The sequence below is a fragment of the Dysidea avara genome, chromosome 2 (assembly GCF_963678975.1).
Source record: "Dysidea avara chromosome 2, odDysAvar1.4, whole genome shotgun sequence".
NCBI classification, from domain to species: Eukaryota; Metazoa; Porifera; class Demospongiae; order Dictyoceratida; family Dysideidae; genus Dysidea; species Dysidea avara.
In genome coordinates, this window is record NC_089273.1 from 36,095,732 (window position 1) to 36,115,747 (window position 20,016).

At 38.0% G+C, this 20,016-nt stretch overlaps 2 protein-coding genes, 2 long non-coding RNA genes and 1 pseudogene across 11 annotated transcripts in view; 2 read left to right on the plus strand and 3 right to left on the minus strand.

Moving 5' to 3' along the window:
- The first annotated feature begins 8,562 nt into the window (after positions 1-8,562).
- LOC136247206 (uncharacterized) overlaps positions 8,563-20,016 on the plus strand; it is a 54,280-nt gene continuing 42,826 nt past the window's right edge. The window contains exons 1-7 of one of the 8 annotated variants that reach the window (XR_010697186.1): positions 8,598-8,756; positions 9,029-9,677; positions 9,768-10,045; positions 10,183-10,380; positions 10,456-10,621; positions 11,034-11,177; positions 11,365-12,173. This is a non-coding gene — a long non-coding RNA (uncharacterized lncRNA). Of the gene's footprint in view, positions 8,757-9,028; positions 10,046-10,182; positions 10,381-10,455; positions 10,622-11,033; positions 11,178-11,364; positions 12,174-20,016 lie in introns of those variants that run through there. The other 7 variants (XR_010697181.1, XR_010697182.1, XR_010697185.1 and 4 more) reach the window with 7 other exon arrangements.
- LOC136247202 (uncharacterized) lies at positions 8,899-10,850 on the minus strand. Its single transcript, XM_066038844.1, has 4 exons — positions 10,392-10,850; positions 9,902-10,102; positions 9,746-9,847; positions 8,899-9,686 (listed from the first exon to the last, which is right to left on the minus strand). The coding sequence occupies exons 1-4, from the start codon at positions 10,437-10,439 to the stop codon at positions 8,982-8,984; spliced, it is 1,056 nt and encodes a 351-aa protein (XP_065894916.1). The 5' UTR covers positions 10,440-10,850; the 3' UTR covers positions 8,899-8,981.
- LOC136247210 (uncharacterized) lies at positions 10,874-12,808 on the minus strand. The gene is made up of 3 exons (XR_010697196.1): positions 12,198-12,808; positions 11,977-12,117; positions 10,874-11,931 (listed from the first exon to the last, which is right to left on the minus strand). It is a non-coding gene; the product is annotated as an uncharacterized lncRNA (long non-coding RNA).
- Positions 13,283-17,347, minus strand: LOC136247196 (uncharacterized; annotated as a pseudogene).
- LOC136247204 (P2X purinoceptor 7-like) lies at positions 14,080-15,273 on the plus strand. The gene is made up of 2 exons (XM_066038846.1): positions 14,080-14,633; positions 14,695-15,273. The coding sequence occupies exons 1-2, from the start codon at positions 14,179-14,181 to the stop codon at positions 14,855-14,857; spliced, it is 618 nt and encodes a 205-aa protein (XP_065894918.1). The 5' UTR covers positions 14,080-14,178; the 3' UTR covers positions 14,858-15,273.

Consider the following 20,016-nt stretch of genomic DNA (forward strand, 5'->3'; position numbering starts at 1 on the left):
GGGGCATGAAATTGACAAGTGCATTATACACTCCTTATAGTATGTGCTAAACTATGAACTGTTCATTGTGTGTCAGCCTCACAGGAGTTAGAACATTGGGAGTGGACACATCATATAGCTGCTGTTGACAAATTGTTATCTGTAGAAATATGTAGATAATGAGAACAAGTTGTCAATTCGGACTCTTTTTGAGCACATTCTTATATTTGCAATTAATAAGTGCAGTGCTAATAAAATAATATTTTAGCCATGTGAGACTAGTGCTGAAGGTCTGTAAGATACTGTATGAGCACTTTGTTGGCTTGGAATTACAATTAGATATTTAGTGGATACTTACAAAATTTACCGAATTAAAATTTCACTACATTGAAATTGATGTATTAGAGTTTCTAATATCTTATCCAATTGAATATGTACGATATCAAGGAAGGGGCTATATCTAGCAAACTTGTCAAGTATGGTGATGTTGAAGGTTAAAAGTACAACCAAGTGTAGCTTCATAAAGTCTGAAGTTATAGCTAACAATATAGCTACAGTTAGCTATAAATACTTTATTTGTATATGAATTGAACTTAATTTTTGCTATCAATGTATATGCTGAATCTCAGTCTGCAGTTAAGCAAAACAATTCTGTGATTGTTGCAGGTTAAGGTCCTACTCTTTTCCAGAAGGAAGCAGATACATACAGCAGATATCTTGCATGGAGAACGTGTCCAATCAATCACTTTGGATGGCTACTGCACTGGTTATGGATTACATCAATCTACATCCTCTGATTCAGAGTCTTTTCAATATGTGGGCCAGTATGTAGGCAACTCCCAGACCACAAGTGTGAGGGATGGGAGTGAGACCAGTAGTCTGGGGTTTGTGGTCATGGGCAAGACTAATTAATAGGCAACAAAGTAAATGTCTATATATCTTTGTAAATGGAGCTGCATAGCTAGCTATAATATTTGCTACCACGTGACATGGAGCTCCACTTCAATAGACTTTCATTTTGTTGAATTAAATTCTGCTTGCCAGAATTTCTGCTTAAATTACAATGGGCAGTGTTGCTTTTAAATTCTACCATTGATCTTCCTTCGAATGAAATGTCAGCATGAGCACCATAAACAGCTCCTCCATCAAAAATTGTTCTACTATTGATAAATGTTACCCTTGCATTTGCTTTAAAATTTAAATCTGCATATTCAGAGTATACTGCACCACCATTATGCCCACAAGTGTTGTAATTGAATATCACTGTAGAGTTATCACCAAATATGACTATAGCATTGTCACAGCAATATAAATGTTTATATGCACATACAGCTCCTCCATTCCATGATGCTTCATTATTGGCAAATGTTACCCTTGAGTTTCCCTTAAATAAAATGCTCCACTCAGAATAAACAGCTCCACCATACCAACCAATATTATAACTGTACAACACTGTTGAGTTCTCACCAAATTCAATTGTGGACTGGTTTAATCTACTGCTGCTATGTCCATAATATAAAAGTACATACACAGCTCCCCCTACACAGCACTATTATTTTCAAATGTTATGCCTGAACTTCCCTTAAACAAAACAGAAGCAATAGAACATACAGCTCCTCCAGACCGCACTCTGTTTTCAATGAATATTACATTTGTGTTTGCAGCAAAAGTAATAATATTTTGAGGTAGCACATTATATATTGCTCCTCCTCCTTCGTTTGCAGTATTGTTACAAATGTTACTACTGAAGTTCCAACAAATGCTATGTCAGATCTGTAAGAGAATATAGCACCCCCATAACAGAAAGGACCTGTATTATAATATTCTCCAGTAAAAATTCTTTCATCTGCAATGTTGTTGATGAATGTCACAGCTGTGCTTTCATCAAACGTGATGTTAGAATAAATTAATGATATTGCCCCACCATAATATCTGGCATTGTTACTGCAAAATGTGACAACTGAATTTCCCTCAAATATTATATAAGACCCATTGGAATGTAAAACACCACCACTTATATCGTAATGTCTTGTGTATTTGTATCTGTATCTTTCAGAAATTACTTGTCCAGCACTGTTATTGTTAAGCATCACATTTGTGTTTCCATGAAATGTAATGTTAGAATTAACAGATGATATTACCCCTCCACTCCCTGCAAGGTTACTACTAAACATGACAACTGAATTTCCAACAATTTCTATATCAGAACTATTTGAAAACAAGGCACCCCCACTAGAATAATTATTAAAATTGTAAGTTTCTGTTGTATAATTCACACTGTTACTATTAAACGTCACTCTTGTGTTTCCGTCAAATGCAATGTTAGTGCCATTTGATGATATTGCCCCACCCTTGCAATGGCGGATCCAGGATGGGGCATTTGGGGCAAATGCCCCCCCCCCCCCCTCTCACCTTGTGGAGAAGCTAGCCATAGCTACTTCCGAATAAAATACTGAACTTTGTCAGGCCAAGATCAGTTTTGCTATTAAACTTGTGAAAATATGGTAGAATTTCACCTGAAATCAAAGCAAACCAGTCAAACTAGTTGTGAAATAGTTACCCAGCACCTTCGTGCGTACTAAGCGCCTCTAAAAATAATTATCGTGTTGCTGTTGTTTAAGACATTCGAAACCTTTTGAACAGCTTTTAAGAGTTCACAACCATCTGCAAAGGGCAAAATTCAACAGTGAGACACTATAAAGAGGTGATTGTTTGGTGCTTCAAAAATGCAGCAACTAACTTGTGACAAGAGAATCTACTTCCCCAACCACCTACAACTTAGCCTATTTGTGCCCCTCCCCTTGCCAGCTCCTGGATCCGCCCCTGCCTTGTATCTGGCATAGTTAAAATTAAATACTACATCAGAGGTTCCATCAAATATAATGCTGGAATTGACTGTATATATTGCCTTACCACTTCCTGCAAGGTTACTTCTAAATACGACAACTGAATTTCCATCAAATTCTATTTCAGAACTGTGTAAAAACCAGGCCCCCCCACTGAGATAATTATAATTATTATTAAAATTGTAAGTTTCTGTTGTATAATTTACACTGTTACTATTAAACATCACTGTTGTGTTGCCGTGAAATGCAATGTTTGAGCCATTTGATGATATTGCCCCACCCTTGTATCTAGCATAGTTAAAATTAAATATTACATCAGCTGGAATTGACTGTATATATTGCTCCACCCTCAAGGGCCTTATTATTTGTGAATGATGCTGTAGTGTTATCAAAGGTCACAACAGAGTTACTGCTGTAAATTCCCCCACCAGTGTTTGCTGAATTTCCAATAAATAATACACTACCAACAAAACGAAGATAACAACCTGAATTGTAAATCGGTACTCCTCTATTGCTGATAAACAGAGAATTTATAACAGTGCAGTTTGGTGGAGCATCAACTGAGGCATGAATAATGTAAAACACACTTTTGGCAACTTTATTAAATATAAAAGTACTGTCATTAACAATCAGTAGAGCTTTACTTCCTAAGCAATGTAAAGCAGATCCATGACCTTCATATTTATTGTTTGCAAATATAACATTGTTAATGTGTACATGTCCTGAGACCCTTGACAGTGAAACAGCATGTCCTTTAGAGTTATAGAAAGAACAGTTTTGAATAAGAATATTAGTTGAACTTGCAAAGTTGATTCCTGCATAACTCAAACCACTGTTAAAGCCACACCCCTCCCAGTTGATACTTTCAATAACTACATTGTTACAGAAGACAAAATTAACAGCACCAGTTCCAGTACACTTCACAGTGGATTTTCCAAATCCAATGAATTTAATATTTACAAGGTTTTGTAATGATACTCTTGAAGTCAACAAAACATCATTTACTATTGTGACTGTAGAATTATTGTGGACACTGTGTACCAAATCAATAAATGTGGGATGAGGGAAATTAAAAAAATCCTTCACCTTTTTTAGAAGCAACCAGTAGCACTATAGCACAAAAGACCACTCTTACGACAATCATTTTTACACTTTAGCTACATTAACAACAAAGAGAAATGGACCAAACTGTTTTATTTATACGCATATACCTGCTATGTACACTATAAAAAGTGACACAATCACAGAGTCATCTCTAGGTAATAATTGTGTCATAATGTTTGTATTCAGGTCACACGACATGTTTTAATGAAAAGTGAGTACAGTTTTATATTTTGTAATAAACTACTGAGCAATAATATCATTTTTAATCATTTTAATAGAGATCCTATACAACAAGGTTAATTCAAATCTATGGCTGAAATTGTTTATTAGACCACAACCAGCACCTTTATAACTGTGTAATAGTATAGAAGTTTTGTAGCACTTACAATACTGGTGGTGGTGGTGTAAAAATTAATATCAATAAAATTATATTGAGTATGATTGTATTCCTGAAAAAAAAACACTTGTGCACGCAATTGTAATACTAAATCATATATTTTTTTGTTCTACTTATCAAGCACATGTACACTGTACACCATTTATAGACTTACTTATGTAACATAATTTTCAGCACTTTCACAGGCGTAAGTACTCTTTTTACTGATAGCCCTCCTTAAAATACCCAAATCTACAATGTTGATGCTATGCTGCAAATTTTCTTGGTTTTCTCTATTGCATGTTCCTACTTCATCCTCTGATTTGTCACAACATTGGCATTGACAGAATGTTAAATATAGAGCCTACAGTACTTCTCTAGATACTGTCAATATCTCTCAAAGCAATCATTAAGTATTATACTCCGCTGCAACTTAGCTTCCATCACTATTAACATTCTGACTGAACGGCACTATTTCTGCTGTATACTTAACATTTTAAAGCATACAGGTGAATTTACCCTCTCCCCATCCCCACTCTACTCTTGTAAAAATGCTGGACCCATTGGATGCTCTCTTACATATGAAATTGTTGACTAATACACTTAATGTGGCCAGGTACTTGAAAGCCAATGATGTAGGCAAAAGCCATTTCTCACCACATAACAGGTAACATCTCAACACTTTTGTTACCTGCATATTATAGTCAACGACATGAAGTGACAATTAGTTTACAACAGCCAATCATTCAAAAGTTTTAATTGATTAACATTTAAGGAGTAGGCAAGTTCATTTTCATGTGGTCAATCATTATTATCATTACCACCATATGTTCCTAGCTATATCCTACAAGCACAGACCCGTCAGAGTACCATTACACAACAGCAATGACAAATAAACAAGTTTTGATTATGGTGAAATTGTACACACTGCTTGAAGGTTCTTAGTTTACTAATTTGTTAAGATGCCTTACTGTAGTTATACTGATAGTAAAGTGTCAGTAAACTTAAGTATATGGAACATAATTATTTTACTAAGTTTTAAACTCTCAGTAAAACATCAGTGAATGTGGGTTTACTGAAAAACTACTAAAATAACAAACAATTAACTGTTCCATATACTGGGGATATACCACTGTAGTAAACTAAGATGCTTCAAGCAGTGACATGTATTAAGAGCACAATTATCTACTATTATGTACATTTTAACACTGAAACATCTATATATTACTATGTGAATATACTAGAATTAAGATTCACCAGTTTAGTGCCTAAATCCTAATAGACCGCTTACCAAATACCACATTAGCAAGCCTTCACAATGACAAAATGTGTGTTAGAATTCATTTAATAGGCCCACTTGTCAGGTTGAAGCTAATAATATATAGATGTACTTAATAATTATGTAGTGTATGGCACCGATTCAAACATCACATTTATAATCTAAATTTAGGAGGTTACACATTTTACAGAGATAAAACTGAACTTTCCATACTAAGTCTTTCTCTGTGCATTATGTCTACAACGTATTTTGTCTATGTTGCACTCACAGCATCTATATAGGGGGATCTGGGAGATACTATGAAAAAGCCAGAAGTTTTTAGGAGGCCAATGTGCTGTATATGATATACCTTTGAGGAGCTCAAAATAAAACTGTTGAAATCAAGACAGTTTATTAGTTGCTAGTTTTCTTGCATTGAACAAACAGAAAATGATGGCTGTTTATTAGTCATTTAAGAGTTGAATTGGACGTCATACACAAGTCATTATTTACTTGATTTGGAGTGCTACAGCTGGACAGAAGGCACTCGCTTACATTCTAAGAGTCTAGTAAGATAAGTGTTATTAATGCACCAAGTAGTCTTTAAGATATAATCTGGTGCTAAGTGCAGTGTTACTGATGGAAAGAAGCAATAAGGGTTTCTGTATTTTAATGGTAGCTCAAGCCTACTTCTTAACAGTTAGAACATATTATTCAATATTAAATGCATATAACACTCTATAAAATGGTGAGGTTTTGTCAGTACATGAAATGATTGTGTACAGAACAGCCAGCTACCTCAGTTTCAGTAAACAATGTTTTGTTTTGATAGTTTTGTTATTATTTGAATGGTCATTGTTCAGGCATTGTGGTCCTCAGCCATTGACATTGTTTCAGTTTTTGTACACACCATTATGTACTGTAAACATCAGTTAGCACCATCAAAAGTTGTTTATGTGTCAAAGCAGTTGTACAATAGCAATACTTTTGTAAACAATGTTTGCAAGTTACATCTTACAGATGCAGCTCATGAGTTATTAATTTGACAATGGGGACTATATTATTGTTATGCAGAACACTAACATTGAAATCTGCATTGCAGAAATAAACATTTTTCTATCACTAGAAGAAATTTAAATGCTTCCATGACTAGAAACAAAGTTATGATACACACAGTACTGTGTGTGTCATCTGATTGCCATGGGATTACCTTTTTGCATAACTAGTCATTTCATTTTTCAGCAGCAGTATACTGTCCTGCATATTGTCCTGGTAGTGATTTTATCAAAGAGTCATTCTTTTATACCATGATTATGGTAGCTGTTGATAGAATTATTAAATTTCAAAGAAACAACAAAGCACAATAAGTCACACCACAGTGGTAACTTCATGTGACAGAACAAGATAGCCTACATTATTTTATAGCTCAACACATTATTGTAGTGTTAATTTTTGACCTCCAGTACATTGTTCATTACAATAAATTTGAAGTCACACTAACACACTTGTGTATCCATTTATGATGTTATTACAAATGCACTCGTGTGTGTGCACATGGGAGGAGTATGTACGTAAACGTACTGTTGTCAAGAGGTGTGTCAAGTTTGTTAGAAGTCAAAAGCAAGGAGCAAATATTTGTGCAATAGGATAAAACTCAAGTTAAATGCACTTGCACTTAAGAAAGTTGACGAACAACAAATTATTATACAGTCAAGATATGTGTACTAGTTACCCCATACAAAAATTAATGTCATTGGAGATCAAGATACTCCAATAGAACAGTCACTAATGGAATTAACTCTAACAAAATGGTCACCACAAAACATAAAGAACATAGCTAAAATCATACAACACTTCTAGATTTGGCAAAAAATATTAACAAAATGGGCCAAAATGAAATAATTACAAGAAGACGAAAGAAAGCAAAATATAGTGCTTCTGGACTACAATTATTATAGTATATATTGACATGAGTGCATATGCCATTTTTATCTAACCATTTTTCCGAATGGTTCTCAAGCCCTCTTCGGTCATTGCATACAACCATTGAAGAAATACATGGCCACAACAATTACCCATGTACATTAATGTTTAACTAATATTCTTAGACTAATTCATAATTGATATTTTAACAAGAAAGTCTGTTCCCTTTACAAGTGCATCAAAAATACTATTCAGTATAAAGGCTAGATTAAATAACTAAGAAAGGTAAAAAACGAACAAGCAATTTACAATATACTACACTGCTTGAAGTTTCTTAGTTTACTAGAGTGTATATGGAACAGTTGATTGGTATTTTAGTAGTTTTTCAGTAACCCGCATTCACTGATGTTTCACTGAGAGTTTAAAACTTAGTAAAACAACTATGTTCCATATACTTAAAGTTACTGACATTTTACTATCAGTATAACTGGGTACAACTACAGTAAAACAGCTTAACAAATTAGTAATCTAAGAACTTTCAAGCACTGCTACTATTTCATAGGTGCATATGTGTCATACAATTAGCTGGTGGTCTTTTACTGCTTTGTGTTACATGTGTATAATAGGATGACCAAATTGGAAGTGATGTAATCATCATAGAATATTTTCATTCAGTCAATTCAATGTTTGATGAGGATTAAGTGGCTATAGTATATTGTATAATGATAATAAAACACACCCTGTTTTTGCAGGGCCCAGTACCGTGTTATACTTGGGTCTATATTTAGCCAACAATTTTGCATAATATGCTGTAGTTACCAGCTATACATCTTGTTAACTAAATGTGACCCGGTCTACGAAAAGGGCTCTTATCGCCCAAATTTTGGAAACTGATTTTTTTGGCTAAAAACAGTTATAAGGTAAGTATAAACTCACTTGCAAAGTTTCAGCGCTCTGCAGCAATCCATTCATCAGTTATTCACGGATCATGAATTCGTCCGATTCCGTCAAAGTTGAACAAGCATGAATTCCAGTGAATTAAATGAAACACCGCTTTTTATCGCATACTTATTGTAAACAAACAGCTGGACAAATCGCGACAAATCTTTTCCCGGTTATGCTTATTAACGTTAGTATAATATCGTGTATGCTTGTGGTGTGAAAAGAAAGAAACTAGAAGCTATGACATGCCACTGAAACTGCTTAGAACAACGCAGTACTGGAATGATCGTGACGGTGAGGAAGAACGTTGACACATTCGTGATGTAAGGTACGCAAACTGTTAGCTAGGAGTTCCTTTTAGTGGGCATGTGGTTGGGCCGTCTTCAAACACATCCTAAAAGCTGCCCTTTCTAGCATTCACGGGACTGTTTCATGCTTGTTTTAGCGGAATCCATAGTTTCTTGAACTACTTAAGCTAAACGTAACTTGTGTTCTAGTTAATGCCAATCCATGTTAAAATTGTATAATGCTTATAACTTAAATGTGTGAAAGTTTAAATGCCTGCAGGCCTTGGACATACACTGTCTCTCTTTTCTGCAGGGCAAAATTCTCTTATCTTTTCAAAAAGATACGTCTGTCGTTCTGTGGAGAGGCCAGGAGGTGTTAGCAATGGGGGAAATTGTTGAGGAGAGATCTCAGAGGAACTATCTTTCAGGAGTATGATCTCCCTTTCAGTAGAATTACTAGTGTCTTTCACAAACACTGATCCAGGTGCATCAGCAGTAAAGCGGAAGTGGTGCATATGACTAATGCCCTTCAAAGCAGTCTTAATGGTATACTGCTCAAAAAATCCACTCCAATTATACATGGGGACAAATACAGTACCATCCAATGAACCAATCAATTGTGGAACATTGACGCGAGATGACCGGCTCACACAATTGGCAATATCATCCAAGTCTCCCACTTTTGTACGCCGGAATTTCTGCTTCATCAAGCCAAAACACCAGTCGGGAGCAAACTTCGTATGCCCCACTGGAAGGAAAGATATTTTTATCTCGTTATGTAGACCGATCAGCACCCTCCACATCAGGTAATACATCATAAACCTGTTCTTATTTTGTCCAGCACAGTTATCAGCGTGGAGGTGTGCTGATGTTTCACCAAGCCCGTGAGCCTCAAAGAAGTGATGGAGCATTGATACAATGGAGTTAGCCCCCTTGCCAATATTAAAGGCTTCATCAATGAGGTATGTTACCTAAAAGTATAGTACCAGGTAATTATGAGGATGTACGCATCATATACAATCATATTTACCTGCCTTGGTATTGCTTCACAGCAAATGCCAAAAATACCGCACTTCCGTGGTGTCAAAAAATAGATGGGCCCTGGCTGAAAAGGATCACTAGGGTAGTGAACCTGTTTCAACAAATTATAACTTGGTTATCTATCTTATCGCACATTTTTATGTACCTGCTGGGTCATATCAAAGCTGTAATGAACAGTGATTTGGTGGCTCTTTGGTGGCAAGTGAGATGCTGGTGAAGGGGGCTGGAACTCATCTGACACAGTAAAGGTAGACTTCAGTTTCTCTCGACTTAACTTGCAGGCTTCCCGGTAAGTAGACCTCTCGAGTGACACTGCCTCTAAATGTGTCTTAGCTTCGTCAATGATCTAAAAACAGGACAATACATTAGAGATGTAACAAAAATGATAGTCTTTGTATTATGAACATTTTTTATTTCACATTACAGACAAAAATGACTACTTGAACTTGGAACATAATGGGCAGATACTAAGACATCCTTTGGTATAGGGAAATTGTGAAGGATTTTGTAATTGACCGTGACTGAGAATTACTGAACGTACAGTGAAAGTAAAAGAATAGTGGCACAGAACAAATACATCAGCTGGTTGTATTAGTTTTTAACTACGATACAATACCACACAAAGTAAGTTGTGCCTTTTCCTTCTGTTGGTCTGATGTATTAGCCATCTTTGTAATTGCCATGCTATTCTGTTGGCAGGTCCAACAGAGATCAGTTCGGGGTCTTCCAATCACCACATGCCGCAACTGTAGACGCCAGTATCTACAAAAGGTTCTATAGGACACAGGCTGCAGCTCACTGTCTTCACTTTGCCCACAAGCTACAACATACTGGTCGTGAATTTTCTGGAAAAGATACACATGCAGTAAGTATGTTGTTGTATTCCATGGAAATGAGACTAGTGCCTTCAGTATGATTAAAGTGTACAAAGTGTGAGTAGACAGGAGGATTTTTCTATGGGAAGAGGGAATTTTATCCCGCCCTGGAAATAATTTTGCCTCCTTGAACTATGCCTCAACTGGCTCAATGATGAAAATTAATAAATTTTAATAATGATAATTCTGTTAACTAAATTTTGGATGACTGAAGTTCTGCCTCTCCCCCCCCCCCCCCCCCATATACTTCAAAAACCAGGAATAGCCCTTCCTAAATTTATTGTCTAGGAAAATCCCTGGTAGATTTAAACAGGAGCCCATAAGCAGGTGTAACGGTGCTTATGGGTTCCTGATTTAGCCACATTAAACAACATTTCGATGTAGTTGTATTGTTTCACTTAGAGTGATATCACCTGTTTACTATTTGATGTTGGGAGTACTGAAACATCATCTCTCTTGAATCCAGGAATGCGGCCTGGTAAAAGGATGGCATGCTTTTCAGCATAGTTTTCAATGAACTTCAAGATGTTTGTGATCCTGGCGAAAGTAAGTGCATTGTGAGGACGATTTTTGGTATTGCCATGTTCCCGTTCCACCAAACCATTTTCTAAAAAATGTTCTTTGATATTGTGTACCTTTCTTTTGCCAACACTATGTAAGAAATTGTAAGTATTTTGGCACACCTGGTATCCTTTGTGCATGTATTGAATAGTTGTTCTTTGCCTTTTGGCAGGCCTATGCCCACTACGCACCCCAACGTCGTCATCTTCGCACACAGTAGCTGCAATTGATCCAATTAATGCCATGTCCAGTAACTCCTTGGAGAGGAAAAGGGCCTGGGCCCTATACTGCTGATAGTATTCTGATGAGAACATACTGCTACAAGGTCCTCCACCAGCAAGTTGACATCCACAAGTTGTAAGAACAAATTCTTCACATATGACCGGCTCAGCTTCCCTTTCCACTTCACCATGTTTGATTCTAGCAAGGGTGGCAGCTGACAAACATTTATCAGATGGTTTCTTCCTAGATGGAGTAGCAGCACCTGACTGTAGCTGTGAAGTGGTAGCCCTTGACTGCAAACTTGTAACCCGTGGCTGTGAACTGGTTACCCGAGATGTTGGAGTGGAAGCCCGTGATGTAGGGGTGGAAGTCCGAGACGTTGGAGTCGTAGCCGGTGACATTGCATTAGTAGCCAGTAATGTTGCACTGGTACCCCGTGAGTTGGGAGTACAAACACTTAACTGTGGAGAACTCTCTAGAAGTGGACTCAGAATTCCAGGCGTTATTGTGGATTCTTCTACAAGAGTTGAAACTAAGTTTATATCCTCAAGTCTACATTTACCTTCATCCTGAATACTGTCATCAATACCAGCAGATGGCTGTGATTCATAGTCTATAAAAAGTCCACCATGTATATGTTTTAATTGTTATTGAATGCATTAGTAACCTTCATAACTGTCTCCATAGTTTGTAAGCTGTTGTTCTGCATAAGAAAAAAAAGATAGTATGTGTGATGTGTATTTTTATTTAACCGTTCATTTATTAGTGTTATTAAATTATTACCTTCATTTCTGTGGTCGCATTCCTCTTCGCTTTCGTCATCACTTCTGTGGTCGTCTTCGTCATCAGTTGGGGCATCGAAGTAGTCGCTAATAAGCGCCTCTACTTGGTTGCTCTCAACTCCATCCCAGTAATAACTGACTCCTTCTCCGGTGAGAAAGTTAAGAGCAGAGAGAACTCTATCTTTACTGGACATTTCGCGCAGATATAGTCCGCTAAAATTTGCAGCTGTGTTGACAAAGTGGTGATTTGTAAAGGTCCGTTTTTGCAACGCGAAGAGGAGATACAGGGTCGGAGAAAATGAGTAATAAGTCATCTTCAAGATACGTTGTGAAGCTGAAACTTTGTGGGAGAGTGCAGAAAGGGTATGTCTATGTATACATGCAATAATCTCGTGTTGCCCTAAATACTTCTTCATGCCTCCTGAAAAATATTTGATTCGGCGATAAGAGCCCTTTTCGTAGACCGGGTCACAAATAACATTTTTTCAAGAGTTAATAATATAGAGATATTAACTCTTGATTTTATTGTTTCAAATTAAAATCTTGCTAAACATTATAATGAGAACAATGAGAAAGCATTATGTGAACTTCTTTGGAGAAATTTGGGAATAAAAAGATTCATTGAGGCCTAACATACATGCATAATGGGCTAGGCACACTTGTGAGGTGCACATGGTAGCTATGTATAACAAGTACACATGGTAGCCATGTATAACAAGTACACATGGTAGCCATGTATAACAAGTACACATGGTAGCCATGTATAACAAGTACACATGGTAGCTATGTATAACAAGTGCACATGGTAGCTACGTATAACAAGTGCACATGGTAGCTACGTATAACAAGTGCACATGGTAGCTACGTATAACAAGTGCACATGGTAGCTATGTATAACAAGTGCACATGGTAGCTATGTATAACAAGTGCACATGGTAGCTATGTATAACAAGTACACATGGTAGCTATGTATAACAAGTACACATGGTAGCTATGTATAACAAGTACACATGGTAGCTATGTATAACAAGTACACATGGTAGCTATGTATAACAAGTACACATGCATAATACTGAAATGCATCATTGTTATAGTTGACAAGTTGACATGATGGAAAGAAGCAGCTCAAGAACCAAAAAAGGAACTTATTTTACATAAAATATGCATTTGACATACAAAACTCGGGCTCCTGCTAATCCACGTAGGAACCACCTATTGCTTCGTGATTTGCATTAAACTACTCACAAAGTATAGATCCACAATATCATTTAACCTTTAGTAACCTTCTTCATTTCGTCTCTCCTTTGTCTCTATTGTCGTAATATATTCTGTCCTTTGTTTTCTTGAGGCTTTTCTTCTTTGAAAATCCTTTGCTAGAATTTCCATTTGTTTTATCGAACTGTCAACATGCTTGAAGATAGAAAGGATGTCACGAGTTTGATGCACATAGTTTTACTGGTAGTTTTGGAAGACTCTAAATCATACCCTAATAGTACACTCACTATGTTCTACTACATCATTACAACATGTTCAGTAGTGACAAGTGTGGTGTATTGTAGAATAACACATTATTCTGTGCAGCTCTAGATGCAACAGTTGATATAGCAGCAGGTTTATCACACAATACTAATCTTCAAATGATTGGCTTAGATAGAAATAATTTAGCAGGTGCTATTAACATAGCAAGAGTTTTACAGAACATTTCATTGCTTACTGAACTATAATATGTTGATAATTATAGTATCACAAAAGACGCAGCAGATGACATAACAGTTATTTTATCACACAATGCTAATCTACAAGTACTTAGCTTGCATACAGATAATTTACAAATAGCAAGTGCAATTAATAGGGAACTGCAGTCATTTTTTAAAAATAATTTTATTTTATTAATTGAATGTATACGAAAAGTTATGTATGTATTCCAATTTTTATAGCTGTACTACATTCCACTGTGGAGATACAGCGATGGAAAGTTGCGCATGCCTGCCGCCATGTTAATTTGCGGTTATACGTCACTGGATCTAAGTGCGGGTATTGTTGTATTGATAATGGCTGAGAGCAGTTCGAATACCGAGATTATACCTTATCAGTTCGAACCCACGGATGTTTCAGGCTATAGTGATAATGAAGACGACAGCAGCAGCGAGTCAGAAACTGATATAAGAGAGCAAGCAAGTTTCACAGAGCGCTTGGGAACAATGGATTGGTGTGAGTGCGCGAAATGTTCGCCCATGCCCAGTGGCATTGAATGCCAGTGTTGTCGAGAGATGGAAGGAATAGACGAACGACTGACAGAACACGGGGGAGGTCTTCAGTGCATAATGGATCACGAGCAATTTAAAGTGGTCTGCCTCAACAAAGATGTTTTGTACACTGCACTGGTAACAATGAAGTCAGTATGCGGTGATTCTTTGCGCCTTCCACTGGCTAACAGGTACAGACAATTAATAAACGCTGATTTGTAATCATTTATGGCGTGTACTATTGTGTTTTAGGTCATACAGGGTAGCTGCCTACCGACAGTTCATCTACTGGACATACCATAGACTCGGCAGAGGAATTCGTAAAGTTATCCCATCTTGTGTTGTGTTAGCCATACGCAAGGAATTTCCTGAACCAAGTAATATTTACACTGGTTTTAAATTAGCAGATTTATAATGTTGCATGTAGTATAAAAAATTATGAAGAGATAAATATTATTACTGAGATGTTTGTTCATGTAATGGCTGTTTGGGGAATCTAGATGTGTGCTTAGCTATAATTTCATCTTTAGGCGGTCGTTCTGTTGTGGCAATGTTCTGTGGTAATGCAAGTGTTTTGTCATAGTCCTGTGTGTCCTACTGTTTTCCGTGAGTCCGTAGTTCAAGTATGTCATTCATCATGTGTGTGAGGTGTGTGTAGTCCTTGTTCTGTAGTATCGGCTTGGCTACCCAGGCGCTCTGTCCCTTAGGAAACACTACTTTGAATCTTAGTTTACCTGCACATGTTAAGAAACATCACACACATACAGTATAGTTAATAATACCTGATTGTGTGGTTGCTTGTTTACGTTGGGTGTTGTAATTGTGGTCAAGAATAGCAAGTTCCATACGAGCTCGCATTCCATCATACCAAAAATGCTCCCGCTTAGGACAGTATTTTGGGAGTAAGGAATGGAAGACCTCCAACGAGCCGGTATGATGGAAGCCGGTTAATTTTTTAATGTCCCGCAGCAGTGTATCCTGTAGTACTACCTTGCGTAAAGCATTGTGTGCAACACTTCCGGGTCGCAGCCATTTCTTACTGCGCTCCTCTTCTGGAGACAGTGTTGGATGCACACATTTTGGGAACAATGCATTAGGGTCATTGTCCCACTCGTGGACATTGGATATATGGTGTACAATAGATTTCCATTTGTCCACGAGCAACTGTGCATCACCATTACATGTTTGCGCAGACCACCACAGGTGGTTAGAAATTGACTGGATCCATGGGAGGAGTTGACCACAATGCTTTGTCTTGGCCTTCTTACGTAACTTCTTTGTGACACTTTTATCCAAGTGCCACACATCATATTGATGGTCTATATGGGGGTAATCAGTTCTCATCAGGGACGCTACACCAGTGTGTCTGTCTGTAGCTATAGTAGAGATATCGACGTGTTGTGCCATCAACTTATCAAGGCACCGTCGCAATCCTTCTTTCTCCATAGCTACTGAACTAGTAGTGTCAGTACACTGCAATAAACTGTAGTCTAGGATTAGGTCCGTGGCAGAGTCCATGAGGGTATACGCACAATATTTAGCACTATAACCAGGACTGTCACAACGACCATCACCAGACAGGTGTAGCTGGCTCCCCTTAAATATTCAACTACAGCCTCCCGTTGTTTTACATAAGTGGTGTGCACAACAGGATACACATACTCACTCTGTATGTCATAATAACGCCTTTCACCAAACATCACTAAATTTAGCACATCTGCCAAGTTAGCAAAGCTGGTGAAGGTCTGACCACTGAGGAGTATAGCTGCAGCCAGCAGCAGGTTACCAGCTGGTATATGTCTTACTACTGGTTGAGATTGCCAGAATAGTACATGTCCATCAGGACATATACCACTGACTTCCAGTAATGTTCCCGAGGTGGATGTCTTCAACTTGACCATTTCCAGACCACAACTACGACACCTCTTAAATAACATCATCAGCTGTGATTCAAATACAATGAACTTGCGGTCTCCTGTTATATCACTATCTGTGCCATCCACAGCCTCCTCAGTGTGGTCCGGGTGGTATGATTCATCTTGGTGTTGTGGACTAAAAACAGAAATATAATTATCAGTACCAGATATAACAACATCTCACATGTCCTCATCCCCTTCACTAAAAGTATAGCTAGCAGCACCTGGTACCGGTGATGAAGACTGCATAGGTGAGAGCACAGGTGATGACGTAGGGAAAAATAAGTCTGCCTGTGTGCCAACATCATTCTGTAGCAATGGCTCTGGGTAAATGTTGACAAAAGTAGCCTTGCTCCTAGACAAAACTGGTCTATCTGGTAGTATGATGGACTAATATTTTTTTATTATTATAGCCTTGTGGCTCACCACGCTGCAATTCCTGTTTATCAGGTATTGTCACGGCTTGGCTGCTGGACTCACTGCTGGACCCCAGCAAATCACCGATCAGCGAGTCATGTTGTGACTTGGCTGCTCTAGCTTCGCTCAGTTTCCTACGCTTCACTGGTTTTGTGAAGGAAAAGATAGTAGGAACAGCAGTAGCCTTTAGCTTCGGTTTAGCAGGCCCGTGACCCTCCAACACAGACTTCACATAGTCGTCTGCTGTAAAATGGTGGTTGCAAACACGAGCGTTTTCGTCTTCTAGTGGTGGGTTAACCACTTTCAGGTTTTGTAGCCACTATCACAACACGCGCGTAAGTGCGGGGACCAGCAATCACAAAATCTTACCTGTTTTGCTAACTCTGGGTTCTTCTTCAGTGGTACACGATGAAAGCTTGTCCCAGGTGGGGCACTATCTATGTCGTTGTCACAGTCTATCGCGATACAGTACACCGGCATCCTGCTCGAAATGTAAAGACACTATTGAAACCTATGGGGAATTATTTGCATTCCGATCCAGTGACGTATAAGCCACTAAAAGCATGGCTACTAAAAAGGGGTGTGTCACGCTAACTTTTGAATTTAATTACTAGCCAACCACTGTACATTATGGGTTGAAACTTTGTTATCAAGATTAGGACTATATTACTGAATGATTTATATAATTAAAAGTAGTTTATATTTTCACTGCAGTTCCCCTTTAAAGTATCACATAGTGAAGTGGAGCAAATGTATCCAGGCATTCATGTATAATAGAAATGCCACATGTTGTTGACATCATCATAAATGTCCATCACCTGCCAGGAAACAGCTTGACGGTGCTCCCTAACGTCATCTCAATGACACTGTCGAAAAGAACATACCAGTAAAGTATGTGGAACAGACGACAAACAGGTAAATCCACCTCCATAAAGTGACATTGGTGATTGCTGAGACCCACCATCAACTATATGTAAGATCTTCGTAATTTTCGGGTTTTAAAGCTACAAAGATATAAGTGTGCAGTTTCTAACTACCTTAGAAAATGGTGGGAGTGTATTTATACTGTGTATTGATCATGGGTTGAGTGTAATATCTTGCAAATATAATATCTTGCACAGAATGAAATCCACAATTACTTTCCACATTTGTATCTATCTGCTATGTCTTCCAGATTAGCGAGGTCTGCAATTCCACTCAGCACATCAGTGATCATAGATGAGGTGTGCTATGTTGGTGACCCCCACAACTGGATATATATCTCCTATATAAGAGATCATTTTAGAGAACATTTCCAGAGAACTCTTAATAGTGACTTTAAAGACTTTGTTATCTTCTGAAGATGAAAGAGCTTCATACATACCATTTTCTAAGAACAACAAGGGCTTGGGCGACCAATACAATAAGGTATTAACCTATGGTTTCCTAAATTCCCTACTTGGGTCAGTCTCCAATTAAATAAAGAAATACATGTATACTAAAGATTGTTATAGGCACTGGCAACAGGTATAGAGATAGTCTTAAAGATACTGAAGTGCCAAAATGCTACAGGACCAGTATTGAGAAGTGGTAATACCTTCCATTTGTCATGATTGTATTTTACACATCTCCTACTGTTACTATTGAATGTGTACACGTCTCACTCCCCCCCCCCCCCCCCCCCCCACTCCTATTTACGGTTTATGGTATGGAGTGCATACAAAAATTTTGGTTGTATAACTATGGAATTGGTCTTTCACACACATGCTAAATATTTAATCAATTTAGATGATTCATAAAAAAGTTGTGTTTGACTCAAAATTTGGTCAGTGGTGAACACCAACATAGCTTAGTGGATTGAGATAGCCTCAAGCTTATAATTACGATTATTCTTTAGCGAAAGCGGAGAACTCTTGGTGGAAAATAGTTGTTTGCTTCCCCAAAGTGGGATGAGTGGCTTGTGGTCAGTCTCAAAAAGGAATGGCTTGCCTAGCATATAATCAGAAATTTTTTCAGCAGACCACACTAAAGCCAAGGCCTCTTTTTCAATTTGTGCGTAGCAACTTTTAGTATCACTGAGGCTACAGGAGGTAAATGCCACTGGTTTTCACTCACGGTTACCTTGACATTGAAGGAGGACTGCTCCCAGACCGTGTGCTGATGCATCGGCACTGATTTTAGTTCTGCGTTAAGGTCATAATTGGCAAGAACTCGTGGTGAGACTTTTTCCTCCTTTAGTTTTTGTATTGCGTCTTCATGATTGGGGGTCCATAGCCATGCAGTGTTATACTTCAAGAGTTCTCGTAGAGGTTGACTTGTTTCAGCAATTTTAGGGGAAAATTTGTTAAGCTGGTTAATCATACCCTTAAATCTCCGAAGTTCAGTGACTGTTGTAGGAGACTTCATCTTTTGGATAGCCTCTGTCTTATAGGGATCTGGAGGTAAACCATTAGCATCTATGACATGGCCAAGGAACACAATTCTAGAACATGAAAATTGGGACTTATCTCTGTTAAGAGTGAGTCCAACTGCTTGAATCCTTTGAAGAACTGCATGGAGATGATTATCATGTTCTTCCTGATTTTTCCCAGCCACCAAAACATCAACATGACACACAATTCCTGGAATTTCATCAAGTATCTCACTCATATGATGCTGGAAGTGTCCCAGTGCACTGGTGATTGCGAATGGTAGCTTACTGAAGCAGAAGCGACTCTGTGGAGTTATAAATGTAGTTAAAAGATGTGATTCTTTGGCTAATGCACTTTCCAGAAACCACTGTTGGTGTCTAACTTACTAAATACCTTAGTTCCATTTAATTGAGCTAGTGTGACATCTATTTTTAGCATTGAATGCACTTCTCTCATCACACTTTCATTCAAGGGTCTGAAATCAACACAGGTACAGATGGATCCTGATGGTTTGGGTGCCACTACCATAGCCGCACACCATGGTGTTGGCTCAGTAACTTGGGAAATCACTCCAAGGCTCTCCATTCGGTTTAACTCCTGTTTAACTTTCTCGCACAGGGGTATTGGCATGTTTCTTGCCATAAAGAGTGAGAAGGGGTTGGCATCTGGTTTCAGGTTGATGGTGTATTCTCTCTTGAAGGTACATAATCCATTAAAAAGTGCTGGATACTGGACTGGAGCATTCAGTTCGATGGCCTTGATGCCAGTGATTATCTTGAGATCTCTGATGGCTGGTAGTCCCAATAAGTTGTGTTGCAACTCACGGACGATAAATACTCATTGATTACTGG

Excerpts from the sequence above, each read along its gene's own strand:
- LOC136247202 (XM_066038844.1), bottom strand. The coding sequence starts at position 10,439 with ATGGCAATTACAAAGATGGCTAATACATCAGACCAACAGAAGGAAAAG. Across the intron at positions 10,103-10,391 it reads CAGACCAACAGAAGGAAAAG|ATCATTGACGAAGCTAAGAC; the intron begins GCACAACTTACT and ends TCCTGTTTTTAG. Across the intron at positions 9,848-9,901 it reads GCTTTGATATGACCCAGCAG|GTTCACTACCCTAGTGATCC; the intron begins GTACATAAAAAT and ends TTGTTGAAACAG.
- LOC136247204 (XM_066038846.1), top strand. The coding sequence starts at position 14,179 with ATGCCTGCCGCCATGTTAATTTGCGGTTATACGTCACTGGATCTAAGT. Across the intron at positions 14,634-14,694 it reads CGCCTTCCACTGGCTAACAG|GTCATACAGGGTAGCTGCCT; the intron begins GTACAGACAATT and ends ATTGTGTTTTAG.